This window comes from Fringilla coelebs (genome assembly GCF_963513975.1).
Source record: "Fringilla coelebs genome assembly, chromosome: 2".
In the NCBI taxonomy this organism is placed as follows: Eukaryota; Metazoa; Chordata; class Aves; order Passeriformes; family Fringillidae; genus Fringilla; species Fringilla coelebs.
In genome coordinates, this window is record NC_140029.1 from 76,515,200 (window position 1) to 76,539,169 (window position 23,970).

General features: G+C 35.6%; 1 protein-coding gene across 1 annotated transcript in view; it reads right to left on the minus strand.

Moving 5' to 3' along the window:
* Window positions 1–412: 412 nt before the first annotated feature.
* DYNC2H1 (dynein cytoplasmic 2 heavy chain 1) overlaps window positions 413–23,970 on the minus strand; it is a gene marked incomplete at its 5' end in the record, with an annotated part of 143,228 nt that continues 119,670 nt past the window's right edge. The window contains 4 exons of the mRNA XM_084226347.1: window positions 413–635; window positions 4,135–4,251; window positions 10,502–10,583; window positions 10,919–11,028. Coding sequence (XP_084082473.1) covers window positions 477–635; window positions 4,135–4,251; window positions 10,502–10,583; window positions 10,919–11,028 — 468 coding nt within the window. The 3' untranslated portion in view covers window positions 413–476. The remainder of the gene's footprint in view (window positions 636–4,134; window positions 4,252–10,501; window positions 10,584–10,918; window positions 11,029–23,970) is intronic.

Genomic DNA, 23,970 nt, shown 5'->3' on the forward strand with positions numbered 1-23,970 from the left:
TGAAATATTTATTCTGGTTCTTATCTTCAAGTAAAATGCAAAATTTCGGTTACAAAAGGTAAGTTTTTAAATTTTATTTTATTAAATAACAGAGGCATATGAAAAACAGTTTCAAAAGGATAATGGAAAAAGCTAAAAAAAAAAAATTGCTGACTTTGAATTTTTATTCAATATTTCTGAGCAAATCAGAAGAGATTTGAACAACTTCAAGAAAGAAAAACAGCATATTACAATCTAGAGAAACAATCCAAATTAGCAGTTTGCTCAATAGTGCCATGTCAATTTTTACAGTATCTCACAAAGTACACTGAAGTTCTATCAATTAGAATTACTTAAATACATCTTAAAAAAATAAACAGGAATTAATAAACCATTGCTTTAAAAAGATAAAACCAATGAATCTAAAGTCCTCTTTAAGTAAGTAAGAAATTAGATGTTTAAATGTCTCTTAACTTCACAAGTTGATGCGTTTCAGATTACTGATTTTTCAAAAATAAAGCAGCTCCACATTGAATCCACTGGTCTTGGTTTCCTCCACAAGGTACATCAATATTTGTCACCACACGGTCTCTCTCCACACTAGAGTAGACTGGTAAAGATATGCATTCCTCTGGAGAATATGGACCATATGCATCCTGTCAACACACAAGCACTCAGTTATCACATAAAAAGGCAACAAAGCATGAGAAAGCAATATTCTTCACTGGTGTGGTATCTAAAGTCGAGATACAGTTTGGACACTGCAGCTTTGGACAAGGAAGTCTTCATCCAGGGCACTAAGGAGAAAGATTGAATGAAGCAGAGACTACAGAAAAATTGCTCTCTCGATAACTCAAACACTAGGAAGGAAATAACAGGACTGATCCTATGAACTACATATAAAAATCTTCCTTCAGCTAAAACACTCCCAAAAATCACACAAGTCAAAAATGTCTGCAAACAGGTCAAGGGAAGTGCAGATCAGTTTCCTGCAGGGAGAAAGCTGCCCAGGAGCCCCTGTGCTGTAGTGTGGGGCGCAGCTATCCTGGCAGGCTGGAGTGCTGCAGTGCCTGTGCCCTGGCAGACCCTACTGCCTCCTCCTGAGGTACAGCCCCTGGTGTGATCTGAGATACCTGCAAGCATCACACTGCAGGAACTACAATCCAAAAAACCTTACCCCACATGTTCCAGGCTGCTTTACTGAACTGCTCCTCTCTGCTGTCTGTACTACAAACTGCCTTGGATGGTCTCCTCCTAGGGCTTTGCATGGGGCACTGTCCATATGTGTGACCACAGAATTGAGCTCAAAGACTCCATCTACACTTCCTACAGCACTTAATTTTAACCCATGATGTATGATGTATTTAGCTACTGGAAATAGTTCAGGGTTTGATTCAACTGATATATATTAGGCATGTTTTCTGTCACACTCAAAATGTCCCATCCTGTCAACAGCAAAATGTCAGATTTTCAAGAACCAAATAACAAAGAAGCACACTTGTCAGAAAAGAATTTTAAATAAAAATGAGTGTCATTTTAACTCAAATCACATCAAATGTGAGTTAGTGATGCTCCAATATTAGAGAATAACTAAAAACAGGAAAAAGGAAACATGTAAAACAATAACTGCTTCAAGAACTTTGCCTTCAATGTGAAGTATAAAGTCATTACTGAAGAATTTTGCTGTTCCTTTTGAAAATCAACTCCCCCTGGCTTTTGGGCAACAGTGTTTCAATCCTTGCAGAAGATTTATGTGTGGTAATATCTGTATAGAGTAACTTAATAATCAGGAACTCAGGTGTTCTTAGAAGGATTGTACTTAGTCCATTTATTCCTTGGTTAACACTACTGAAGAGACAAAATGCTGGCCAGACTAAGAGCAAAATGTTAACCAGAGAATTTAAATTTTGCCAAAGCTGGGAGCCAGAAGCTGGCCAGTTTGCCTTCAAAGACCAGTTTCTACACTTTTTAGGAACAAAATATCTGCTCTTGTGCCTTTCTCAATCCCACTGATGTTTTAAGGAATCATATTATTGGAGGGTTAAAGTCATTCTGTGGAAGTCTTTTTGAGTCACAAATGCTTATGTCCTTGGCTTAAGTACAGTCCAAAAGTTCTCTTTGTCATACTGCCTCACACACAGTTCCATCCCCTTTAGTGACACCCTCCACAGCATGGGATCCATCAGTGGATTAAAAATGGAAAGGACCTTCACAGTTTAATGGGAGAATAAGCTTATGAGAATATGACAATAAGCATGAATATGAGAATAAATGGTGTTAGTAGCTCAAAATATTCTGTTTAGAGCACTGCAGGATTTTGAGGGGGTTCTCTCAGAGAAATCCTGTAGGTTGAAGTTAAGTTTGGTTGAAAATTACTTCAAAGCATTGCATTACTTTTGCTCACTAGATTTCAAAAGATGCATTTATAGAGAAAAGAAAACAAGTTCAAAACCTAAGAATTCTAAGATAATTTGTTCAATTTTATGCACTCTTCTCCTAAGGAGAGGTAATGAAATTAAGGGAAATGAATGATATCCAATTCTGCTTTGGTTTCTGAGCACAGTATTTGATTATAGTCAATTTTTACAGTGATTGTAAAACAAGTCAAGGGTAGACCAATTCAGAAAAACTCTCCCTAGAGACACTTTGTATTTAAAAAGTGGGCAGTTGACAAGTTATGGCCTGGGTTTTTTATAAGAGCTATATTTTTTTTCCATCACAAAGATGCCAGTTGCTATTCACTTCAAATATAAGTACACTTGAGAAAGTTTAATTCATTGATTATTGAAGTATCTCATTTTTTAATTTTACAGATAAAGGTCTCTGCTGATTTCACATATAACTTTTGGATCCTACCTTTGGAGTTTAAAAAAATAGTCTTATTCAGAAAAGTACTAAAAAGTCTGTTTTATTTCAAACACAAGATGAATGTCTTTCAGAACAATGGAATGATTACTTAGAATTCTCATTTAAAATGTATTTCCTTTTGGTGTTACCATGGAAAACCACACATATTACCATCCTCCACCATTCACCACTGATCCAATATATTAGAATGTCTGGCAATTCTGTATTTACCCCATGAACCACCTCTCAAGTAAATTTGGAATCTGTTTATTTATCTGAATAAACCAAACCCTGTAAATACTAAAAAACTGAAAAATCTTTCACTGGTCAACTTTTTAAGAGCTTTTGTGATGTTTTCATTTTTTGTCCTTTTTTAAAAATATCAGTATTTTCTCTCCTAGCCAAGCTGGGAGCAATGGTGCAGATGGTGGCTAGCATTTACTTCTGTGTTCAAGGTCTAAATCTGGTGACTTTTATACTTCTAATGCTGTACTATAATATAATGCTGTATTTCCCCTGCTGGAAATCACAGTGAGAGAAAAATGAAGTTGAGATACAGCAGTGTGGAGCTCCTTGCACAATATCTGTCACAATACACAAAGGTCATCATAGTGGTCTAGGCTGTCTCTAGAGTCACACCTGGACAGTTTTATCCCAGATATCTTCTGATGGGATGGGCTTCCTAAATGTAAATGGGACAAATTCTATAATAAGCAATGTTTTGTTAAAAGACACACCCTTGAATACAGTCTATGTGACTTTTTGAGTTATTTATCAGCAATTGCTATGCCAGTTGGAGGGCAGAAGCAGTAACAGTTTATACTGCTTAGATTACTTTCTTTCATCTTAAAATCTGCAAGCATTGACATTTTTTTAAATTAGTTTAAGTAGGAGAAAGGCTTTTTTGCTTACAGCTCACATCATATTCTCTCTTTTTTATTGCCACTGCATTTTACTTTAATATTTAAAATGCAAAGAAAAGATATTCTAGGAATGAACTCCTAAGCACATGCATATATTTACTAAGTACAGGTTTGAAAATATGCAAATGTTTTTAAAAGATAAAGAAACTAAGGTATGATAGAAATAAAGCCCTTGCCTTCATCTAAGCAATATCAGCTAAAGAATATAAACAAAATTACAATAAGTTTCTGTCTTAAATAATGTAACTGCTTTTCCTAGTAAAGACTGTGATTTTTATTTTGAAATGAAAGAAAAACAGGTCAGCAACACCATACTGAAAAGCTACTACACAGAAAAAATAAAATTATGGGTCTTGAAAGTTTAGGGCTTTTAATAATTTAGTACCTGTGGAATCCAGGCCATGTAACAAGGGAGAACAGATGACACACTGGGAGAATCATGCAGATTTTCTGAAAGTCGATTTCCATCGAAACGACAACCTTCCAGTTGTAAGCCACTGATCTGCCATGGAAATATAAAATATTCAAACATAAATAACATAATTAAAATGCCAATAATGATTACACTGTGCTTTCATAAATGATGAACCTTTTTACTGTGACCAAATTTTTAAAAAACAGGAAATTAATTACTGTTATGTTCTCTGTGAGAATAGGAAACATGATTTAAAAGCAAGATCTGGACCACACTTCACTGTGAACTTCCTCTGATTTGGATTCACATTCTTTGAAATGCCGGAGAAAAATACCTGTAAATGTCATTAATTATGAAACTGCAGATGCCTGGCATTTGATTAATGGAATTATGATAGCAACAGCCAAGTTCACAATCATTACAATGTTGAGAAGAAGAGAAGAACAATTGCTGCAATAAGCATGACTTCCTGCTTGGAAGTCTGAGCCCAGCTTTCAAAGAATGGAACGTGGCAACTACACAGCTTCAGCAGAGGCAAACCAAATATATTGAAATAATATGAGGGAAAATTTTATTTAACAAACTCAACACTTCTTAAACAAGCATATTGCTGTTTGGCAAAAAATTAAATAAGAATCACAGATGCTTCTTTAAGTAACTATGCAATGCTTTATTTGCAACATGTTTCAAGTGTTTTCTTTTAATTAAGTAATTTCAGCCTCTGAATTACAGGTTATATTTTTTATTCTCTGGATTCTTCATAAGTTGGTGACATCTATTCTAGATTCCTTTAAAAAAATTTCAATATTTGCTGATAGCTTTATTTACCTTTACCTTTACAAATACTACTAATTTGCTAATAATAATAGTAATTTTGGCCTGCTGAAGCGAGAACTTCAGTTTTAACAGTAATAAAACTTAATTCAATAATAACTTTCATGCAGCTTTTCAAAAGGCTAACTATCCAGCTGCAGCAGATCTGTAACAGAATCTGAAAATCATCTGTCTGTTATACTATCATACTAAAGCCTGAATTAAATTTATCATACTGAGGTTGGCTTTCCCCAAATGCATGGTTAATAAAGCAGTACTGGAATTAGGAAATACAATGTTGCTGGAAATTGGATGAGTGATTACATAAGCAAAATGGAGAAAAATGTCATTTTCTAATATATTTCCCTTGCAAGAAATTTTGAAACATCTATCAGCAGATTGCAAAAAGGGGTTAAAGTATGATGTTACAACGAAGATCAGTATCACAGAAGATATAATGGATATAATTTCCTTAGGTAATTTTACTATTCTAAAATTATGTATTTTACACCAAAAGATGGAATTAAACAGTAACACAATGTGGGTTACTGTCATGCTTGAAAAGCAATGCTTTACTCCCCAGTGTTAGGGTTTTATCATTAATAATATATTAACTGTAAACTAGCTAAGATTACATTTTGCATTTTTAATATCTAATTATTCTTTTGATTGTAGACAGGCATTACACTCTTCTAATGAATTTGCTTCCTTAAACTCATATTTCTCTTTTAATGCTGAGCTGGGGACTCTTCCTTACAATGTGCAAGATGCAGGTGTACAAATTCTAATATGAAAAAAAATATTACAAAACATGGCATTTAAAAAAGACATAGAATAAAGCTGTGTTTCTCCTTGGACAGACAGTAACCAGAGAAGTGACAATGTTCATTGGAGCAACCTGTGCTTCGTACAGACTAGGACTAACAGTGAAACCACCAAAGCTGTGGATAACCTGAACCAAAACAACCCCAAATGGAAAGTTCAGAGTAGACTTCTGGTCTAACTTTCACACAAATTTTAGGAAGATTCATCTCCTATGTTATTCTTTCTGTCCTTCTTGCTTTCTGCAGGGAATATTTTTAGGGACCATAGTTTAATAAATAACCATGGCAAAGTTATTGCACAAAGATTGGTCTGATGTAGAGGTTTTAAAGTTCGTTGCTAGGGTGTTCAAAGGTCTGGCCATTCTGAACATCTCTGAAAGAAATTTCTATGGAAGTGGGTTACCTATTGAAAAAACTCTTTACTGCACTTTTCTTCTTTTGATATTGGCAGTCCCTTTGACATTACAGTTATGTAAAATACCATTTGATCTCCTAGAAAACTTCTGGAAACCAATGGTAGAAACTCTTTTGAAGATTAAGACCATATTTTTACTTTCATTCAATATTGAATGACATTAAGGAAAAATCCAACAATACTAGAACAATGTACTTTCCATACCATTTGATTGACTACGCCCATAATAGCCATGTTTTCATTTCTATAATAAACAGTATAGAGAAATTACAAGTACTATGAAAGACATGAATTTCATAGCATCTGTAATATAATCACAGTATCTCTGAAACTCACCAGAAAGTAATGGCAGAAGTTGAACATAATTTTTAATTCTTAAAAAGAATTTGGCAGTTCACAGCGATCAGTACTAGTTTGGGTTCAAAAACGTTAGGTTCAAAACCATTATGTTTTCTTAAAATACCTTTATATAAAATGTGCTGATACCATGGTCCAAAGCATGTCTGTCTCCAAATTTCAAATTCTCTGCAACAGATTTTTCCTTACTAATTAATGCCATAATTTTCCATGACATGATCCAAACTGCAGCAGACTTCGGGAAGTCATATTTTCACTTCATTACCTCTACAGGCCTCCATCATTAATTTACTGATATTTTGGGATGGAGGTATACTGTAAAAAAGAACTCTCAGGATGCCTTATAATAATATATCTGTCAGTTGCTAAGAGTATAGTTTTGATATTAATACTCATATTGTGGATTTGAGACTCTCAGTAATTTTTTTTTTATTTTTTACTATGCATATTAAGTTCTACCCAAGGTCATATTATTTACTACCCAATAAGTTTCTTACCATGTTTCTTCCTTTCTTTCACTCTTTTCTACAATATAGAAAATGGAATGCCAAAAGGAACGACTACCTGCTGTCATGCAACAGCACAATCAGTGCACAAAGCAAACAGAAGAGATGAATTTGCATATCAATATGTAATTTTAGTGCAACAGCCATACATTTTCAGTACTTTTTGTCAAAGTAACCTGGAGTGATATTAAAGAAGATGTAATTTTATACGGATTGATTCTAAGTGATATGGGGAAGGTGTAATTTTATACAGACAGATTCTAAATAAAATATTGATCACATCCTACTAGAGGAGATCCGCTCCACATCATACATCTAAACCATCACCTGAATTAACACTGATAATTTAACATCGCATTTGATAATTCATATAGGACTAAGGTGTGTTCTTGGCCTGATTTTCTACTGCCCACTTTATAGTTGCAGTGACAGTTCTAGAACTGCACACTTCTAACTTAAAGATGATCATAGGGTAAATGATTTGTATTTTTAGGCATAGTAAGATCAACCATCTACAATTGCTGAAGCTTGATGCCATTTTTTAAAATCACAGCAAGACCGAGAAAGCATTTTCATCATACAGATTATAGGGAGAGCTCCTTCTTTTTTCCTGATCACAGAACAAATTCTAAGTCATCAAAACCTTTTAAAATTAAAAGTAAGAAAAAATCTTGAAGAACATGTCTTCAAAACCATGCCTGACAGTTTTCCTAAGAAAGTTATATGAAGTATGTGTGACTATCAGGTTTAAATTCACCTGCATTCCTACTTGTGCCAATCCTTCAACAGAGACATTCTATAAGGCTTTTAAGTATTTGTTGATTCAGGGACCTGAGCACAACTCTCCCAGACCCTGAAACAGAGTCCCCCAACTCTGTGAGTACAGAACCAAGTCTCTTGGTGGAATTAGTTACATAAAGTGAAATAATACCAGTAGCATCAATTGAGACTGATAAACCTCAGAATAGCCTATACCATGGTCTGCTTCCTGTAGGGGAGTCTGGTAAGCTACCATTTCTTATTTAGGTGGGATAAACAAGTCCCAGCTATCTCACCACACTATGTGCTTAAGGACTTATTATTTTGGCTGATGGAATTCTCTTTTTTCGTGTTCCCACTCGGAATAGGTTCCCAATCAACAAGGTTAGCCTGAAACTGCAGAATCAACATTTACTTTACCAGTATTAAAATTCATACTGCTCTGGTGAACCAACCTTAAGGTACAATCCAGAGAATCCTTATCAAACAAGACACATTTTAGAGAATTACTTTTCTGAATCAATGAAACTTTTATGCCCTAGTTATAGTCCCTGTTGTATATAGCTTTACTAATGGGAAAGTTTCTTCTCAGTCCTCCATGAGCATGAGGAAGGACTCATGATAGGGAAATCTAAATATTCAGCATTGCAAAGGGTTCCAAAGCCTTTCCACTATTCAAAGATTAAAAAGAGCAGTGAAAATACTAGTGATTTCTTACTAATAGAAAATCAATGAGCATTTCTCTTACAGAGGAAAAGATAATATTCAAATCAAGTGAAGAAACTTGACAGGATTCTTATATTTCACTAAAAATAGCCACTTACCTAACTACTTGTTCTATTCTCAAAGCAGAGAATTTCTTCTTAAACAAAATTCTTTTTTGATTTTAAATCCCTCTTAGAACATGACGCATTCTTGTAAAGCAATAGATCATATACATTAACCTTTTGCCTACACATGATATAGACTGGTAGCAGTGTACTTTAACTAGCACTCCCAAAAATTTAACACATAAATTCTCAGACAGTAAAACATTTTAAACTTCAGTCAGAAGTTTAATAAAAACTGGAGCACTGTTACAAAACTCTTTCATTCTTTATTTGCTGAGAAGCTCTTTCAATCTGGCCATTGTAAAATATTGTGATATTTTTTAATATATGAATATACTGAGTTAATGTTATTTAGGAGTTGACGTACTTGACATTGACTTCTGACATTTTTCAAAAATGTTGACATGGTTTTTTGAAGAACTTCAGGCTCCTACAATCGGTAGCTGATAGCTAGCCTACTAGAATGACTGGTCTGAGGTGTGAAACAGTTTTGACTTACTGCTACGGCCTTAGAAGCCTTGGCTGAATCTGTAACCTCAGACCATGGGATTCGTGGGTATATTTGTCACATACCAGGTTTATACCAAGCCCTAAAAGTTCCCTGGTTTATTTATCTCCAACTTCTACAGCCCTGTCGTCTCATGATTCTTATGAAATGAAGCAGGCAAGCATTACTCTCAGTTAAATATCAAGATTGAAGAATTTGCAAAATTACATTCTCTAGTTCCAACAGGAATTAATTCAACAAAGTTCAAAAGACTGCACTGTATTTAGGGCAGATTGGATGATTACAGTTATCTTTACTGGCTTTAAAATATATTAATATTTTAGGAATATGAAATCTTACATATTCTGTATTAATAATTTTTGACAGTGTCAGAAGCCAGCTCAAAACCCTAATATCTCCCTCACCCTTGTGTCTGTCTGCATTACCAGACAAGAGAAGGTGCCCTGCCACTTGTTATCTCTCTCCTAATGCAGCAATCTCTGCTTTAGCTGCATGGGCCCCACAGTTGCTGTTGAGAGCCCTGCACTGGGCACAAGTGTCTCTGTGAGGTTGTGGTTTTAAGGGCTGTGCTCCCTGCTGAACACAGAACGTGGAGCTGTGCAGCATTATTTTGGGATCAGCATGCCTGTAGGAAGACAGCACAGAAAACTTACTTTGTCAATTCCCTACAAAGTTAAGTATAAAAGAGGTGCACAGAGATCTGTGTTGACCAAAGTGGCAGTTTTATTGGGAATGTTAAGAAGCTAAATTAAACCATTTGAGGACTCATCTCTACTTTGCTGTCAAAGCAATCAGTGGTGACTTTATGGCTGCTGGCTGTAGCTTTAACTGATAATTTAAAAATTGTTGGGTTTTTATCCTATCAAAAACTAGTAATCTCATAGTTTACTTTGGTTTACTTCCTTAGTAGTCTCCTTTCAGTGATTAAAGAAATGCTAACACATGGCCTTAGACTTACAGATTTACACGTGTATTTCCTCTGGCTACCAGCAACTCATCTATCCAGACAAGAGCAAGATTTTAACTCATGAAATTGCAGCTTAAATTTTCATCTGAGAGGTGGTTGAAGAGAATGGAGCAATAAGCTTAATTTTAAAATGAGAACAGTGACCAGGGAGGAGAAAAAAGATAACTGCCTTCCTTTTCTATTATCTGTGGAATTTTGCACTGCCATTTTAGTATCTGTATACCATTAACCAGCCTTTTTACCTCTGGTATACCAATTACTTATAGCTCACTTTTCTAGGAAGTTTACGGACAGATGACTTGGACTATACAGATAAAACATCCTCATAAAATCCTAGCACAACATCCTAGCAAAATACCTTAACTTGGAGTTTGCCTTCCTGTATTCGCCCTTTCCATGAAGCTGTAAATTTAAGACTGTCCACTGAACACCTCATTACTCTGCAATGGAAACACACATACAGTAAATCTTACAGACGTGTAACAACAGGATATCAAACACAAAACCAAACTCAATGTATTTTCAATGTGTACCATATGATACTAAGTCTTACTTTGAAGAAAAATACATCTCTAACTGAAAAAGATAACAAAAACCAGTAAGTATTTTAACAGGTAACAGCTATTTTACTTCAAGGCAAGAAATAAAAATAAGATGACTGATCACAGCAATTGACACAACTTTTTGGCTCTGTGTCCTCAAAAAGAAATAACCATCCTCACACGTAAGGAACAATGGCACATTAGCACAAATAGGCACATTATTTTTCCCTCACCTTGCAGTCTCCTGGCGTAAGGCATTGAGAAATGTGTCTGGATGAAACAGCTCGGAAAGGTCAAGGGTGTCTGACAACAGTTTCTGTTTCTCTGCTTTTTCTACCCAATTCTAAAAGAGAGAATAAAAAAAAAAAGAAGAAAAGAAATCCTGAAATAACTGAAATTATTACTTGATTTTTCAACACTTTGAGTTAATGTGGGTATGGCAATTATGATTAATGAAAAATGTTTGTGTAAACATACTGTAACCTCAAAGCATAATATTGATTTCTATTATTTCACACTGGTAAAAAAGAAATGAATACCCTCTTAAAATATAAAGAAAATGAGCAGTTTATGTGCAACATGACTCACCCATTCTAAATAAACTCATGTTTCATTCTTTGTTCATTGCAGCTTACTTTGTTCAGTGAAAAGTTATCGTTGTACGATGAAAATTATAATTTCAACAATTTTATCATTGTGGAAACCCTATTTCACCTTTATTTACTGGGGAGTTTATGTTTTCCATCAAAATAGCTGCCATCTCTGCCTTTGCTTTAATAAGTTCAGGAAAATAACTGCATTCCTTTTAGGTACATTTTAAGATCATTTTTTTTGTATAAATGGCACATTATGTTGAAGAAACGCTTTTCAATCTGCAGTAACAGTTTCTATAACTACTTGCCAACAGGTTTTTTAAATATTCCTTACTACTAGGTTGATGCTGCCATTTTTAGTATATTAGTTGGAGACATGAATTCACAGAATTGATTATAAGATAAAATCTGGACTCTGTTATACATAGCAATAAATGGATCTAATAAAGGTGGGGGGAATAACTGTCCTCAATTATCCTTACAGAGCACATGCATCAACCATCTTCCACTCTTCTTACTGGCAGCTGTGAAGCCTGTTAGGAGCAGCAAGCTTGGAATTTCTCACCAATGCAACACCTTGTGTGCCAGCATGAGAAAAGAGACACACATTGCACCTCGCCATCTTTATAATCTTAAGAAATGCAACCCTAGTTTGATTCTCAAGATATCAACAATCTGAGGCAAAGAATTTGCTCTCTTCAGACAAGATATTTAGGTACTTGACTGGTTATGCAAGAGTTCACATTCAAAATCCTCTTCTGAAACGTTTACAATGTATCTCTTTGGTACAGTTTACTTATATGATATAGTCAGGGTCCTAACTATGGCACTGTAGAATGAACCTGAAGACACTGTATAACCCAGCCTACAAGTAAGCTCATCACAGATATGTCTTCAAGGCCAGGTTGGATGGGGCTCTGAGCAACCTGGTCCAGTGGAAGGTGTCCCTGCCCATGGTAGCGGGTTGGAACCAGATGATATTTAAGGTACCTTCCAACCCAAACCATTCTGTGATTCTGCAAATACTAAGATAGAAACTAACCAGAGAATAAGAGTCCAGATGCTATCATATGAAATATAATATCAAAACAGAACAGAGAAAGAAAAGCCCTACTCCGTTCTAGATACCAGCTCCCAGGAAATGATAAAATTGCTGTAGTCACTGAATAAAAAGTCTTGGAAGTTATGCTCTCATCACACAATGTACCTGCCAAGCATCTATATCATCTTTAAAAATTACTTTATTGTATTGTTTGAACTGCTGACAGATGAATAATTCCACAGAACCATTTTGGAAGTGACAAAATCATCGAAAATGCAAGTCGATATCACTCAGTAAGTTTTATTTTATTTTGGCAGTGTGTCACACACATCTCCATAATGTTTCTGCCATGTTCAAACCTTTAATCAGTTTGTTGGTTTTTTTTATCTGCCACATCCCTGATTACGAGCCCTCAACCCAAATGATTATGAATCAGTTCAGAGATTTCTGCTTTCCATTTTCATTAGGTAAATGTACACAGTTAATGACTCTTATCTGCATGATTCTTTTAATGACTTTATATAACTTTATAGAACTTATGACTTCAATTTCTTTTATCATATAGCAGTAAATGTATTCTGATTAGGAGAGGTTTTGTAAATTGTTTTGTATAATAAAAGTAGACATCACTTCAACTTGTAATTAATATAATCATTATATTGCTGTCATCAAATAAACTTTTAATTTAACTGCTAAAGAGAAACACTATCAGGAACACAGATGTTTATATTCCACCCAATTAGAAGACCAGTATGGGTAATATTAATTCTGAACTCATATAATTAGTAGTACTAGGATGTACAACACAATAACAAAAACTTTCATTAGATCACAAAAGCAAAATTTTAATGTCTTGTACTGCTCTATATAAAGCTGAATATGTAGCTCATTTACATCCATTTAAATAAATAATTTTAGATGCAATCAAATGTATTTAACAACCCAATTGTAAAAAATATCCTTATGTTTATTTTAGTCCTATAAGATCACATGACAGCCTATTAGGGAAATGCTACAGTCTCAAAAGACAACACCACTCTATTAACAGATCATTTGTCACTGGTAGTGCCACTGCCATAAGGCTGGGTGGGAGAGATCAGGTGTTGATGGGAAGGAAATTTAAGCAAAGCTGTAGAAAGACTGAAATGATGTCTCTTGAAAGGGAGAAATCCCTCCCCCATCCGCAATCTGATAGAAACAGGTATCGACTGCATTTGTCAAAGTGATGAAAAGTTGTTTGGTTTCTTATTCATCTTGGATGGCCATGCAGCATTTCAGTCTGAAGGGCTTTCTTCCATCACCAACTCTCATATAACTATATAACTATTACACCAACAATGTGGTCTACAGTCCAAATATCCTAACCCTGAAAATAAGTTTATTCCAAAATGTAAGAGAAAAATCATCCACTCTTCTTTGCAACTGTTTACTTCAAAATTTTGTTCTTTCAATATTTTATGAATATTTCTCGTTACAATTACACTAGAAATTTAACTGTGATAGATTAATTTAGAAAATTATTATTATTAGAAATATAAAATCAAAACTTATCAGCAATACCCAAAATGCTTGCATAGCAATTCCTGAGAGGGTATTTCAAAACTTCCACTAATATGGGGTTCTGTTTCCTATAATAAAACCATTTTATTTTATTTTTTTTCCCCTTACAAAAACAAATCTATTAGCATGGTCTCAGGTAGCTCAAATAATATTTTTTCATGCATCTTAACATCCAATAAACATCTATTCTACTTTCAGAGAGAAGTTCTCCTTATTATCTATAATCCCAAAGCAAACTGAACACCTTATTGAATAGTGGAAGGAATAAGGAGGCTGCCAGATTTTCACATTATTATTTATACAGCTTTAGGATCACAGAACTCCTCTAAAATGAAGCTAATGCTCTTCCTTCAACAGTTTTAATTCATTCCAAATGGATATTCTTCTACTGCATTTTTCTATTGCTGTGGTCCCCAAAGAGAACTTATACTGAAAAAGAAAATCATATAAATCACCACAGAAGTGAATTCATTTTTGTGCCTAGATGGAAAATTGTATTCAGTGTTACACACATATGCATAGCCAGGAACCATACAGTATAATTCTGGTTTTCTACAAGTTTTAGAAGTTTTCCAGATTACTAGGGAAAAATATGCAGAACTTTGGCTAAGTCTGAGAGTAAATGATGGTGAGTAGCACTGCTAGGGGAGTAAGTATTCAGTTAACTGCAGTTTAGACTGAGCCAAGGTCAAACAAGCAGTTATGCTACAATCCCATTTTCCTCACAGTGCAGCAGCTGTTCTACAGGTGTGCTTCTAAGTGCAGGCATTCAGTGATAAACACCAGCAGGAATGACAGTATTACAGCTCAAAGAAATGAAACAGATGGATTTTTGCAGGCACTGAGCCCAGAGCGGGTAATACCTGAGGAACAACAGGTATACAGCAACTCACTCCCTTATGGTAATTCTTTGTATGTGAAATCCTTGAGCCATTATTCTTGAGGGAGCTATCCTTTATTAAATGAATGTGTGAATATTGCAGCACTTCAGGTATATGATAAGGTGTTGGCCCATACTTACAAATGATAAGTAACACAGTAATTTAATTTGGAGTTTATGTTTGGTTTAAATTTCTTTTCTCCTTTCCTTCCTTTTCCTTTTCCTTTTCCTTTTCCTTTTCCTTTTCCTTTTCCTTTTCCTTTTCCTTTTCCTTTTCCTTTTCCTTTTCCTTTTCCTTTTCCTTTTCCTTTTCCTTTTCCTTTCCTCAGACCAAAACCTGACCAACAGAAGGTCAGGATGCCATTCAGAGGGACCCACCTTTAAACCAAATACTATTAAAGCTTTATTTCAGTTTTTCACACCTCAGAGCCCCTCTGTTAGTTGAGGAAGTCTGAGCAATAACACCACAGCAGCGTTACATCATGAATGTTCTAGGTTCCTTAGCATCAGCATGCTGGCTAACCATGTGCTAGAAGCAGACATGCAGTAAGGTACAGCTGACAGAAACATTGGCCAATGTGATCTCATTCTGGTTACTGTATCAGTTCTTCTTTTATCAAAACTTAACTTCCCCTGAATTTCTGTTTCCTACATTTGATACGGATACCAGAATGATGCATAGGAACTGCAACAACATACTGACAAGTTCATGATTGACATATGCCAAAAACACCTACTTCCAGATATTTCCTCTATAACCACTAAACAAAGAATCCAACTAGGCAATACTCTAATCCTTCATGCCTTCTAGTCTCTTCTTTCCCAAGTACATCAGTCACCAGGCACTAGATTGCATTTGCAGTTACACAGCAGAATATAAATGGGTAAGGAAGTCTAAGAACTGGAACTATTCCTTGGTGGAACCAACTCCCCATCTCCAAAAATAAGTTGCAGGGGACAGAAAACAGTGGCATACAATATTCATTTGTAGGTAACAGACTAGACTGCCTACAATAATACTTGGACAAAGTCAGGACTACATCAGATATAAATCCTTTGCAGAGCTCTGGAGCAGGATTGCTGAGATCTATACTGTGTTGGTGCGGGTGTGACTAAACAGGGATACAGAATACTCAATATATTAGCCACTGGTAATGATGGGATGCACTGCAGTAATCTGTTTTACAGTACCAGCTTGAAGGCTATGTTACAATGCAGAGAGCCAACAGAGAACTGCTTACTTTGCCATGGCTTGTTTTCCGTGAAATACAGATTTTCCATTAGCATCTCCCTCACAGTCCTTGCTTCTCTACTAAAACAATGACCCCTTCAAGAGCAGTCACCAGTCTCTCTCCATTTTTTTCATTCTTGTTTACAGTCATTAATTTTTTAACATCCTCTCTTAAGGCTGTCAAAATACGGAGAAAATCTCTCACCCATGCCTGTGTCACAGAGCTCTACTATATTAGTAACTACTGAGGCTTAACCTAACTCTCAGATAAGTAAGAATGCTAATCAAACACTAAAGCAATCTAATCAGAAACTGTTTAACTCAGTGGGGCCTAAAAGACACCACACTTAAAAGGCAAAGAAGGAAATCTGGGTTTTTTACATGAGAAGAAGAGGTTACCAAATGGAAAAATTGGCTGATGCAGCTCCATTTAAACAAAGGAAGTAAATGATGTCATGACTAGTCTGTGATGTGGCATCCTGGCACATCATGCTGGCTCATGCTCAAGCTGCTTACACTCCATTAAACAGAACACTCCAACACTGCTCAGATTACCAAATAGTTTGTTCAAAAAAGAACAACTTTGTGTAGACGCAGAATATAATTTAGTTTTTTTAATTCATGCTGTAGGCTAGTATGGATTGTTTTTGCTCCTACATTGTAAAGCTAAGGCAGTTAGCATAAAGGTACCTCAATTGCAGCATATGAGCTCTCTGAAGCTCATAAAACTTTTTGTTAAACCCAAAAGCAAATTTCTTTTGTTGTGGCCAATTCCAAACGAACAGCTCATCATAAAGGCTGTAAGTCCCTTTCAGATGTTCTGTCACACTTGGAAGCTGAGAGAATGCTTAAGAGCATTAGCATGGCATAAAACTTCATTCACACCTGTTCTCAGGAAGCAACATAAAAAGATGCATTAGGGAGCAATTTAAGGAAAAAAATATTGCACATTTTGTTGAACACCACACTTTTTTATTTTTAAATTAATTTTTGTTTTCTTTTTATTTAGCTATAATGGATTTAGTTTTTAACTTACTTCCATTATAGAAATAATTTATTCATAAAATTAAACATTTTGGCATCCAATCCAATTGCAATTCAGAGTAGCTCCAAATTCAACACAAATTTAGGTTGCTCAGGGCACAGTCTACTGTAGTTCTGTGTATCTCCAAAGATAACTCCACAAATCATGTATTTCCACAAGCATCTGTGGACAATATGGGTAATGTTTCTTAACTTAGAAGCTGAAAACTGGACAAGCGTTTCAGATGTGGCCTCAAAAGTGTAAAAGAATTAATAACTGCCTTTAACCCTTAGTGAGGTCATTAGGAATTTTGCATTTCTATGGTATATTTGGATGCACACATTGTTTTCAGTTTTATTATTCTAGTAATATCTTAATGTTTTCATTATTTGATGGATTCTTCTGTTGATATACCCAAATCAGTGCTTTTTCTCAATGTGATAGAATACATAAATATACATGATAGAATAAATCTTATTCATAGCGTTGTAATCTGCATATCTGAAGAATGAACAATATTTGGTTTAGTTCTAAATGATTTACTGCCCTTTGCCTGATATAGAAGTAATTTCAATTGCTTAATTTATCACATGGGATAATGAAATATTAGAAATAATACTGAAAATGTTAATTATAGAAAACGTATAAGAAAACACACTGTGCGTATAAGGAAAAGCACACACAACACTGTGAAACGGTATAAACCTGACAGGAATTTTGAAATTCAAGCTCAGGTGTAGAGAACAGATTTCTCATTGGATCATAACACTCTTAGCTCAGAGTGGCTGTGTGGGATTACCACTACAAATATATCAATATGCTTTTGCATACTCTCCTTCATGTAAGGGCATACATTCTAATTTAGTTGCTATTTGTATTACTCGGCTGAACACACTGGGAAACATTATAGAGCAGGAGGGCATTTATCCTCCCTGCCTTTAAGCATCACTTACACACCTTAAATAGGGATCTAAGCTTCCCCTAACTCTTAACTCTTCTACTTTGACTCAAGGTTTGGTTTCTTTTTTCTTAAATTATGTACCTTGCTGAACATTTAGAGACAAAGACCACACCAAAAAGAACTCTACTAAGAAAAAATCAAACAACAAAATGAACAAAACCCCAAATCTGAATGTCTTTCTGTTGACTTCAGTTTTAAAATTCAGTCATATCTGTTTACAGAATTGTTGAGGGCACTTTTATCCTGCTCTGATTGCTTTAATTGACTGTGAATTCCCAAGAGTAAAGTTACTGCACACTCCACAGATAAAGAAGGGTTTAGTCAAGAATTATTCTTATGATTCTTTCCTTTCACAAACTAAATTTGAATTGACAGCTTTGAAACTTAAAAGGCTCCAAAATTTTAAATATTTTTATATGCTTGCAAATGGATTCAATACAAAACTGTTCTAATTTCAAATTCAGTAATATAGCATCTCCTTCAAAGAGAGAAAGATAGGTCAAGATGAGGTTACATTTCTGCCTTTCCCCAAAGAAAAGATTGCTAATTAGGGATGATGCTCACTTGTGGAATGGAAATCTGTTCCTAATAAAAAATTTGGCAGATTTTTTTAATACATATCTGCAAAGGATATTTGAGAAATAGTTACAACATGTTACCATTGATTTTGACCTATTAAAATCTCAAAGCAGGAGATGAAATATTTTGCAAACTGCTACATCAACCCAGTTCCCAGCAAATCATCAAGAGGTTAAAAAAGAGCCACAATCACATTACCTATTAGTTACAAAGCTAATTTATTTCTACATATTCCACATAATTTATTTCCAGGTATGAACTTCTAACTATGAAATCAGAATTACAAATAAAACAAAAGCAATGGATTTTGAATAGATTGCTTACTTTTAGTAGATAGAATATTTCTGTCAGTGTGGTGGTGATCAGAACAGCAAGTTATCGTAACCAAGGACAATCCCACCTAACCAACCCAGTGGTCTTTTATGATGGAGTCACTATAGCACTAGCCAAGGGAAGGGCTACAAACTGGGATTTATGAGCCATCTATCTGGATTTCTGTAAAGCCTCTGACATGGTCCCTTATAACATCCTTCTCTTTCAGACAGAGAGAGATGGATTTGATAGGTAGGTTGTAAGATTGATAAGAAATTGGATGGTCACATCCAGAGGGTGTTGATCAATGACTCAGTGAATATCAGTGACAAGTGGTGTCCCCCAAGGGTCCATACTGGAACCAGTGTTACTGAATATCTCAATAATGACATAGATAAAGGGATCAGGTGTACCCTCATCAACAGAAGGACAGGATGCCATCCAGAGGGACCCAGGCTTGAGGAGTGGGGCCCTTGGAATCTCTTGAGCTTTTACAAGACCAACTACAAGGTGCTGCACCTGGGTCATGGCACCCCCTGGTACCAGCACAGGCTTGGGAGGAGCAGCCCTGCTGAGAAGGATGTGGGGGTGCTGGTGGGTGAGAGGCTGGCCATGAGCTGTCAATGTGCTCTCCCAGCCCAGAAAGCCAGTGGTGTCCTGGGCTGCATCCAGTGGTGGGCAGCAGGGCCAGGGAGGGGATTCTGCCCCTCTGCTCTGCTCAGACCCCACCTGCAGGGCTGCATCAGCTCTGGGGTCCCAGCACAGGGAGGGCTGGGACCTGTTGGGTGAGTCCAGAGGAGGGAGAACAGGATGACCAGAGAGATGGAACACTTCTACTATGAGGAAAGGCTGAGAGAGTAGAGATTGTTCAGCCTGGAAAAAAAAACAGGCTTCAGGGAGACCTCACTGCAACGTTCTAGTACCTGATGGGAACACTACAATAAAGATGGAGAGACACAATTTACAAGGGTTTGTAGTGACAGGACAAGGGGGAATGGCTTCAAACTGAAAGGGAAAATTTAGATTAGATATTAGGGAAGAAATTTTTTTCTGTGAGGGTGGATGAGGTATTAGAGCAAGTTGCCCAGAGAAGCTGTGGGTGCCCATTCCTGGAAGTGTTCAAGGCCAGTCTGGATGGGGGTCTGAGCACTGTTCTAGTGGCAGGTGTCCCTGCCTATGCCAGGGAGTTAGAATGAGATGGTCCTTAAGGTCTCTTCCAACCCAAACCTCTCTCTAAAAGTTGCCTTAAAAAAGCAAAGCAGATTGATGGGATGAACCTACAAACTGGTGCATTAGCATGCGCTGCACCCTTCTAATTTATTAATGGATGGAATGTAAAATTACCAGTTTCTGATAGAATAACATAAGTACTCATTTTCATATGTGAATGATAATAACATAGTTTTCTACCACTTATACTAAAATTAACCTTTTTTGCTTGAGCTTTTGTCAGACAAGACTATCCATTTTGCTCTGCTTTCTCTTTTGCAGACAGCTGTGTCCATGATAAAGGAGATACAGTGAAAAACAAGTTATTAGAAACAGAGCAATCTACACTTTTAATTTTGACAGATTAAATGCATAAAATTGATTAATATTTTATCATTCCATCTTTTCAGCTTTCTTCCTGTATTGTGAAAATGTATCTTGTAGCTTAAAGAGAAAAATCAGTGAATTATCATTATTTTATTAAAGAAAGGATATCAACTATAGCTTTACATCTTCTATAATACATAGCACAGCTTTTTGTAATTTACTAAGTATATAAATACTATCTTGCATTCATAGAAGAAATACAGAATACTAAATTTAATTTTTTTAAAATTTAAACCTAGGTTAGAAAAAAAAGATAATTTTCTTTAAAATATTGTAATTTCATACATAATCTCTGTAGAGACAATGACCTGGGTTTGTCTTTACAAAAAGTCATTTTATGAGTAATTATCTCCTGCAAGAAATATTTTATAATCAAAGAACTGAATAATTGGTTAGCAGTATGATAATGGGTGCTGCTCAAACTTCTAGTTACAAGGTAGTATTTCATAATTTCAACAGAACAGCCATTCTCACAAAACATGCCTAGAATTTCAAGAGTTTAATGAACAGCCGCTGAATTCTGTTGAAACAAATTACTTTTCTCAACAGTTACACCTGATGTTTATTAAAATGCCCATAACTTGTGGGTGCCTCAGTTTAACAGAGCACCAAAGACTCACTGGGAATAGGCTTTAGTGAAACCAAAGGAAATGCAGGTACTGATATTTTCCATTTTCCAATGCTGCTTTTTAAAAACTGTTTTCCTGGTTTTTTGTGCAACTAGTTTTTGTGCAAAAGGCATGTATTTCCAAAACTTGAGATAAGTATAGCTCATTGGCAACCGAACTTATTTACCTTTGAAATAGCATAGTTTGCAGATTGAAAACCTACTGTATTTTGGAGGAAAACAAACATTTCACTACCAAAAAAAAAAAGTTATATTTAGTTTTGGGCATCACAATATATGAAAGATATTATGTTATTAGAGAGTGTCCCAAGGATGGCTGCAAGTATGGTGAAGGGCCTGGAGGGGAAACTGTATCAATGCATGAACACAGCTTTCTGTAAGAGCACGAAAAAAAGCTTCTGCTTTAATTTCCTTGGATATTAGATCTTATTTCAATGGACAACTTCTATTACCCATCCATGTCCAAAATTCTGTTTGGTCCCTTGCTTGGACGGTGCATCTTTACAAAGCACTACTGCTCTATATCAGCCATTACTTAATCAATGCAATCTATGTGAGACAGTGATTAGAAGGGACATGACAAAACAGCTGCTAAGAGCTTCAAATTTGCCTATTAGAGACTAACAAAACATTTTTTTAGTACTACTTGCAAATTTCCACTTTTTACCAAGCAGTAATCAATTAGAGATAAGGTCTTAAAAGACATATCCAAATTTGGAACAAAGTGAAATCATTTTGCAACACGATGAGAACTAAAGGAGCCAATTGAGGATCAGTTCCTTAGCACATAATGTTAGGCTGCAATGGTATTTTTGTTTTGAAAGTCATGACACCTAAAGAGGAGAAGACAAGAAAAACAGCAGAAAAATGCTAATTCTTCAGAATAATGTGGAAATTTGAACTAAAATAATGGAATGGGTGGATTTAAAACACATTACTTTCATGAATTTCTGTGCTTCAATATTAGAATACTGAATCTGGAGTATTCTGCACTGTACAGATACCCTGGAAACAGCTGTTCAAATAGAGAGTGATGAGAGGAACAATGACGAGGTGAGGAACCAGCCAAACTAATCCATCTGAATCAGACTCTCCTAAAACTGAAAACCACAAACCATTAAGCTATTGTCCCTGCTGCAAACTCTACTAAGGCAATGTATCAGAAAACACTCTGGAAACTGAGTGTGATTACCTGGACTGAGATAAGCCTTATTATGGAGTGCCCAAGTGGATGAATAGTGGGACTGAGCATAACTATTCTGGATTTGTACAAGATTTATTATGTGAGTTCTTTAACCTGGTGAAAATTGAGAGGACTTGATTCCCTTGGTTTTCTAAGAGCAGCATTTCTGCCTGTTACCAGGGAGTGAAAATTTAATATCTCTGCCTAGATTCCTGGGGAGCGAAGGAGAAATCCGGTGTTTCCTATTCCCAGAAGGTTTTATAGTACATTCAGCAGGCAGTTTCCAAGAGTTCAAACCTCATATACCTTGGGTGTCCAATCCACCTTTCTGGGGACCTAATTGTTGAAACAGAGGAATAAGGATCCAACACAGGAACAAAGTCATTCTTCCTTAAATAGTAAAAGACCATTAAAATAGTAAAAATCTTATACTAGATGATCAAACTGGTATTGAAGCTAAATATTACTATCTTAGATTTTATTCAGGATGGAAAGGGACAAGAGAACAGCATCTCAGAAAAATATAAGTCTTTTGACAAAATATGAAATTTAACTTAGTTATATTCTAGGAGTACTTTTTAGATAAATGCAATTTCAACAAAACCTTTCATAAATTATGCAACTAAAAAACTTTCAGTATTCATATACACTTCCTTGATTTGAACTCTGAAACTGGTGCTTATGAGTCTGAGGTCAGAATGTACACTGCAAGACTTCTAGCAGCTTTCTAACTCAACAGTCATCCAAAGGAAGAACTGTTTTTATAAATTACATAAAACCAGCTGAGTTCAAAATAATGAAATATAAGGTCTTCTTGGAATAAGAAGAGTTTGGGATTCCTTTTTGAAAAGGTGAAATTAAGCTCTTTATTTAGTTCTAGTGGAAACAAAAATCAATTTCCAATTTGTTGACCTGAAACAATTTTTAAGGCTGCTATTCAGCTGACATTTGCCTGGGCTGCTGTTTTGCCTCTTGGTAGCTGCAGTTCTGAGTCTCCTCTCTCTTTCTCTCCTGCTGGTATCCATAGCCATGAGAAGACACTTATCTAGAGACTGGGATGCACTTAATACCATTATAGGCTGATGTGCATTATTCCTGAGCTATGACCATGAACCACAGGAGAGGGAAACCACAGAAAGCATTTAGGGTGCCATCATGAGGAAACTGACAGTAAAAGGACCAAGAATTAAAACTTATATAATGACCACTGATGATTCATACATTTCATATCTTAATGTTGGTAGCAAATATATCACTCTGGACAGACAAGTTGAAGCACATTATTATGAAGTTCAATGTCAGCACTGCTAATTGAAAGGATTCAGAACTCCATCTTAGAAGAATGTTCAATACATTACTTTTGCTTCAATTTAAAGGAAAAGCTACCATCCAAATATCAGAATTTTCACCTGGGAGGAAATCACCTATTTACATCGGGTCTGTCACATAACATAGTACACAGTAACACATGCCTCTACTGCATTTTGCATATACAAATTTCTTCACACTTTCAATAGGCAGGTTGGTTTTTTTAAAATTCTGCTTTTTACTGAGTAAATTCAGCCCTAAAAAAATGCAACACCTGTTGTTTTTCTGCCTGTTGTTGTGTAATGCTCTCAGAACATCTTTACACTTCTATAAGTTCTGCTATAAATATTTCACCATCTGGCCTATATTTTGTGTTCCTCCCCATCCC